This window comes from Convolutriloba macropyga, chromosome 8 (genome assembly GCF_964194025.1).
Source record: "Convolutriloba macropyga chromosome 8, txConMacr16.3, whole genome shotgun sequence".
Taxonomy (NCBI): Eukaryota; Metazoa; Xenacoelomorpha; order Acoela; family Convolutidae; genus Convolutriloba; species Convolutriloba macropyga.
The window spans coordinates 53366749-53373206 of NC_134475.1; the positions used below are offsets into that span (position 1 = coordinate 53366749).

The 6458-nt window shown below is 35.3% G+C and overlaps 1 protein-coding gene across 2 annotated transcripts; it reads right to left on the minus strand.

The window, feature by feature from the left end:
* Positions 1-902: 902 nt before the first annotated feature.
* LOC142344187 (ribonuclease Oy-like) lies at positions 903-6247 on the minus strand. Of its 2 annotated transcripts, none has more exons than XM_075395723.1 (4): positions 5730-6247; positions 4642-4853; positions 2007-2171; positions 903-1461 (listed from the first exon to the last, which is right to left on the minus strand). In XM_075395723.1, the coding sequence occupies exons 1-4, from the start codon at positions 5863-5865 to the stop codon at positions 1162-1164; spliced, it is 813 nt and encodes a 270-aa protein (XP_075251838.1). In that variant the 5' UTR covers positions 5866-6247; the 3' UTR covers positions 903-1161. The 2 variants fall into 2 exon arrangements, with proteins under 2 accessions (XP_075251838.1, XP_075251837.1); XM_075395722.1 differs by having other exon boundaries at positions 4642-4874; positions 5730-6244.
* Between the last annotated feature and the right edge of the window lie 211 nt (positions 6248-6458).

Consider the following 6458-nt stretch of genomic DNA (forward strand, 5'->3'; position numbering starts at 1 on the left):
AAGTGTTAGATTTTCTGCTGTGATGGTTTTCCTTTAAATCACATGATCCTTCATTCAATGTTTACATGGGTTTGTTCCATGGCTTTTTTCCTTGACCCATCAGTTAAGTTAAGGGCACTATTTTGCATCACATTAAAGTTGAAATCAATGTGGAGTTTCTGCGGTCGGTTTTATCCAAAGCTGCAGTACTTCTAAACAGCCATTGCATTTCATTTCTTAAATTTTTTTTGGTTTCCAAGTTTGGGACATACAAAATGACTGCGCTACTGTATAAGTTAGCGAATCATAGAAGATTGCTCGACAATTTTTGGCCCGACAAGCGGGCGCATGTGGAGGGGTTCATTATCTACTACTAATAAGTTAATTTGGGCTCCATTTCTAAATTCTTTTGGTGAAGCAAAATATCATCAAAATGTTAATCTGAAAAACATTGACATATTAAGACTGACCCCAAAGTGTATTGATGCAATAAAACTAAACAAAAATTAATAAAAACCAAAATTGTGACGATTAAGTTTAGCATCTTAAAGTTTAATAGCATTTTTAGGTTTAACATTGTGTTTTCATGCTTATATGGCTCTAGCATGTTTTGACATATTTTGTTTATTTGTCTGTCCAGTAAGTCTGTTTAACGAATTGAATATTTAAAACTTCAAATCACAAAAAAAAACAAAAAATGTAAGAAGTGCCGCGATATGAGCGGTTCCATGAGCGGAGAGCCAAAAATTGGTTCATATATTTTAGATCGCAACAAATTGTATTCTTTTTTTGGTTGAGAACAAGTTATGAAAAGAGCATCAGCAACATGTTAATGCTCAAAATTGTTTAGCGTTTTTAACCATAATTTTCTAAACTTTGAAAGTAAAATTTTAGAGTGGATTAAGTCAACTGAAAATAAAAACTCAATAGTTAAAATCTAAATTATTAAAAGTTTCGCAAGATACAGAATATAAAATGTTTGTTGGCTTTATTATAATCCGTATGAAATGGGCTATAATTTGAAGGCGTGTGAAAACTTTTCAGCGAAAATCCCGTAAACTCTAAGATCGAGGAAGAAACCTTATTAAGTCAGGAATAACAACGAAACCACTGACGTTGGGATATTAGCAGAAGTTTCATTCCACACTTCTTAAATAAAACAATGAAGCTTTCTGTGCTAAACTATTCTTTAATATTTTCCCTAGTTTTGTCACAGTTTTTATGATATACAGTAGCTGGGTACAACACTTTCCCATCACTATTACAATTCTCAATACTCTCTTCACAGTCAATCGGCTTGAAATTCCGGTCCATACAGATCTCGATCTGGTTCACAATGTGTTCCTTCTTGTACTGGTCGTAGTCACACTGGAAGATAGTCTGTTTGCCCACTTTGTCAGAGATCACTTTGTTTATCACTGAGGTGTTCTGGATCGCTGAGTTGTCTGGGGAGATTCCGGCGTCCAGAAGCCACTGGCCGACCTAAAAAGCAGAAAAGACAAATTGGGTTAAACGACGGTTCATAAATAGGATTTCAAGATCCACTGAAAAAGAGAGGATTTTTTCCTCTCCTTCCGCAGCCTTCTCCCAGGCATGTCTGTTCGACAGTTACCTCCTGGCAAAAAGCAATTCATTGCCAAAAACTATTAACTGAAAAAGTAACGGAACTGAGAGTCAAACTTAATCATTTTAGTTTTTCTGAAGAGATCTTGTCCATAATGCATTGAAAACAAGCATATTTTTTCTTCCTTAACAATCTACCTGCATACAGAATTTTTCTCACCTGGCTACGATTAATTTACAGAGTTAGTTCAGCCCTTTACTTAGAATGGATTTGGTCTGCCTGCGGTTTCCGCAAGTGAATTTTTCCTGGCTGCGGTAAATTAACTAAAAATTAACAAAAAATTAACCACTCGGCCAACTGAGGAAAAGATCACTATAACTTGAGGTGTAAAAACCGAACATCTGCATAATGAACTCCTCTTTAGTTTATAAAAAGACTGTGATTTGTAAAAACAAATGCTAACAGGATAATCGAAGTGGAATCCGAGAGTGGTGTTGAAGTAGTCAAACTCTGAAGACATGTCGTGTGCAGTGTATGCGCATGTACCGTGTTTGTCCCACTCGTGCTCCCAGAAAGAGTCCACTGCCGAGTCCATGTACAAGTTCGTCCAGTACTTTGCCAGTTGTCCCTATGGATAACAGAACCCAGTTGAAATCTCAAATTTATGGAAAAAAACTCAAACAGTCAAGCGGGCAGTGAAAGTAAATACTACCCGGTTGGGCAGAAAACAGCCAAATACCAAAATTTTTTTCATGCGTCTAGAAACAGGTTTTTCAAAACAATTTTTGAGCCCGCAATGCCTTTTCATGCTCTAATTGATCAAGAAATGTCTTCATAGAAAGGTTTAAGTTTTTCAATTTTCAAATAAAAAAATGATTTTGCTAGAATCGAATCGAAATAAATAACTTTTACCAATTATGACCAAATGTCATCACGGCCAAATGTCATCTCAACCGCAATATGGCAAAATTTGACATAAGTGAATCTTTCGTGTAATTTTGCTTTCTTCAATACTATACCTTTAAAAATCAGGGTACACTTCTTTAACGTTCCCTATAATAGTGCCTTAAGTTTTACAATAAAAAATTAGGCACTCAACTAAAGAAAAAAGGGGACACAAGTTAAATTTAACTTAAAACCTAAGTAAAATATTTCAGTACACATGTGAGTTGAAGTATACATTCAGGTAGTGACCATTTTAATTCTTGAGTTCTTCACGCTCAAAATATACTAAAAAATACATAAAGATGAGGTTTGTTGGGCGAGTTCAAGAACTGGTTAATATGAAAATTTTAGGTAGGAAACCTCAGAAATATATGAACGCAAAGTAAGCCGAAGTAAAAGTGAGCCGACATAAAAACAAGCCGAAAGTTATGTAATAGTTACGTAATCTGACAGAAAGAGTGCGTAGTTAACCGTTACAGTTAAGACTGCGCATAGTATAATAATCTACAATGTATTCCAATGCACTAAAGAAACAGAAATACGTCAATTTTTAAACATCTATTGGTAACGAGCCAGAGCGGACCATTGCCCATGGCCACGCCTCTCATCTTCGGTGTGATGTAATCCGGAAACCGCGGCCTGGTTATCGCGGCGAATGCACCCACTGGCACGCCAGGGGCAATTTATAATACTGGTATCCCAAATTTTTTCGGCTTAGTTAACCTCATTTTCAAAACTCGGCTTGCTTGCCTATCTGCTTGCTTGACCGCAACCGAGAATTTAAGGTATGTTCGACGACTAAAACGAGAACTCAAAAAATCTTCTGGAAACACCTAAAGGACTTGGGGTAAAGTTCAAGCGCACTAAGTTTAACTCAGTTTTGCCTTTACTTAAGTTCTTTCTCCGACAGGAAAAGTATTCTGCGCCAAGCCACACATTCTTAGTCAAGGCAGTTTTTAATTAAAATTGAAGAAAACTAGCATTACAAGCCAGCGCCCCCACTAATATATTGTTATTAATATTGCGTTGTTTTGTGGAAATTTGAACCAAAACCATATGAAAGTATAAAACCATTTCAAAATTTTGTAGAATACTTTAATATAATCTATGATTTAATAGCATAAACCAATCAGTATAATGGTTCCATTGTCCAACACTGTAAGAGTTTTTTTTTATAAATTAAGGGGTACTTTCAATATTTCCGGAAACTTTCTTACAAAGCTAGACACATTCTCTAACGTAAAGAAAGTTTTCAAATTAGGGGCAAATTCAGAGAAGCGGCCTTATAAGTTAATACGGTTTCTAGTGATACATTTAAAAGATGACTAATTTCGGAAACCTTAAAGAATTTCGAAACCTGCAATACAAAAAAGCTAATAAAGCTGGACACAATTTTTGCATGAGATTTATTTGATAATTAATCAAAATTGAGCTGAAATTGTAATGCGCCATTTATGCGCAGCAAGTTGCAAATCATTTGCTATTTAGATCTGCAATTTTCGCACTTCTCTCCTTCAAATTTTCAAATTTTTTAAATATCTATTGCTAATATTTTATTCTTCTGAGTACATTATGGGGCCAAAGTGCACAACAAAGGAAATTATAACTTCAACATCTTTACCTTGTTAAAGTAACTACCAAGTCATTAAAACCTTGATTTTATATCCTAAGTGTATTTTTGACAACTACTTCTTTTTCGACGTAATTTGTCGGTAGATTGATACGTATTTTTGGATAGGTTACGTAATCACTAGTCTCGTTGGACAGTTGACGTCACAGGTAGCCGTATTTTTGGATTGTTGACGTAATATTCAGTGTTAATAACCAGTCTTGCTCCTAGTAATGCTGTATTAACGAAAGAAAATTCACGCAGATCTTAAGTAATGGTTACGTGTGTCTGCTTGAAGTCACTGAGAACTTCTGGAGTTTCGAGATATCAAGTCAGAATTTCGAAGTGACTTCTGCAGATTCACGTAATCTTGCTTAAAACACGAAACGCGTACGTTCTAAAATGACGAAGTCCATGGAAGTCAACTGCTGGCTAAGTAGGAACTTCTGTCATTTAACTTCTGGCACTGCAGACTTTCGGCCTTTCAAAATGTGCAAACACATTAGTGTTTTAATTAAGTTTTAAATCATCGAAAGAAACTTACCCAAATAGGTTCAATCTCCTTGTCATTAAAATCGTAGTCATCGTCACAGTATGCAGGGTAGGAGCCATCAAAGTTGCTAGGCCACAAGCCATGAATCAGCCAGCCGGAGACATTGGCCGGAATCTGGCAGTCGTCATATGAAGATGCTGTGAGGCAGTTGGACACTGGCCATTGTTGTGTGAATACATAGTAGTCAAAATCAGAAGTGTGGCCTAGGAGGGGATAGTGTTTTTCTGTACAAGACAGAGACATCATCTCAGAAGAGATCGAAATTAGTTCAAATATTATCAACTGAACTTCTTAGCAGAAGTTTGAACTGAATGAAGTTTGTGCCAAATTGAACTTCAAGTAATAGAGTTTGACATAAAAAATAAATTGTACTGCATAAAATAAGTCTTTTCCTATTGACCAACCTTACTAACAACAAACGTAGCATAATACGAACGAAAAACGTCATATAAAAGTTGCCCTCGATCTTGCTGCAGTGAGAAAGAACTGAGAAGAAATACGGTTTATGACTTTCTTAGAGCATTATAGACTGACTAAACTATGATGATAAAATTACAAAAAAAAATCGAATGCAATTTTGAAGACGTTTTCAGGTTTTCTCTTTAATTTAAGTAAATTTTTCACAAAATTAGTAGTTTAATACTCAAAATTTTCAACAGAACCATGAAGCTTTCTCCCCTTGCAAAATTTAGACAATACAAACAAAAACCCGTGCCCTATCAAAGCTGTATTAAAGAAAAAAAAAACAGGCTACTCGCCATATTTTGGTTCAGGGGACTTCAAATGTGAACCATCGCTTATATTACATGCGTAGAAATGCATTTTTAAAAGAAAAATGAGAAATTTTAGAAAGTGTAAAAAATATTTGATTCAGATTTGGAGGACTTTCGAGAGAAACCAGTTTCCTATTGCTCGGTTAAAGATTGATAAAAACTACCATGTCACCGGAAAACCCTATACCCCAGCCCCAAAAAAAATTATAGACCCGAATTATGTCTCTGCACTGCTGTGATGGTTCATATCGCTTTTCCTCTGATTATGTGAGTTGATATACTAAAGCTAACTAACTCCCACTTTACCTGTTTTTACATTAGCAGTGCCTTTGACAAGCGAGTTCGTTTGGTCAGAGATTTGAATAGATTTTAACAGCACTCCAGGCCACAATAAACAGCATAGAGTCAAAAACGTAAACGCAGCCATTTGTGCAGAATTCATTGTGCTGGTTGTTTGAAAGCTCAGCTTTTTTGCAGCAAAATAATTAATTAATAACTGATCTTATGAATATATTGAAGTTACTTTCTGCAGTCTCAAAAACTATAGAATGATTAGAATATCTATAAAGATTGAATGATTGAGAAATGAAATTGTGACAATTTTGCAATTACGAGCAAATCATGCGAGCATATGGCGTGATCAAACTCAAAATTGGTCATAAATTGATCATAAAGATTGTGTGACGAAATAACGAGCAATTACAACCGGATATATTTTCCGGTATAACAAAGTATTACACTTCAAAGTGACATAACTCGATCTTCAAGTTGTAACTTATTTGGTTATAAGTCTGGTTTGGCATTCTGGCAATGTTTGCTGACCGAGATTTGAGAAATGTCACAATGACCCAATTACTTGTTAATGTTTGATTATGATATAGTTTACTATCTATGGCTGTGTCATCTAGATACCTCGTTTTTATTTTGAATAGCTTTGTAATTCTGGTTGTCGATGTTATATCCCGTCTCACCTGAAATGGGTTATCATATGTACCTATTATGACGCATTATGTCAATTAAACTACTAGAAAGATA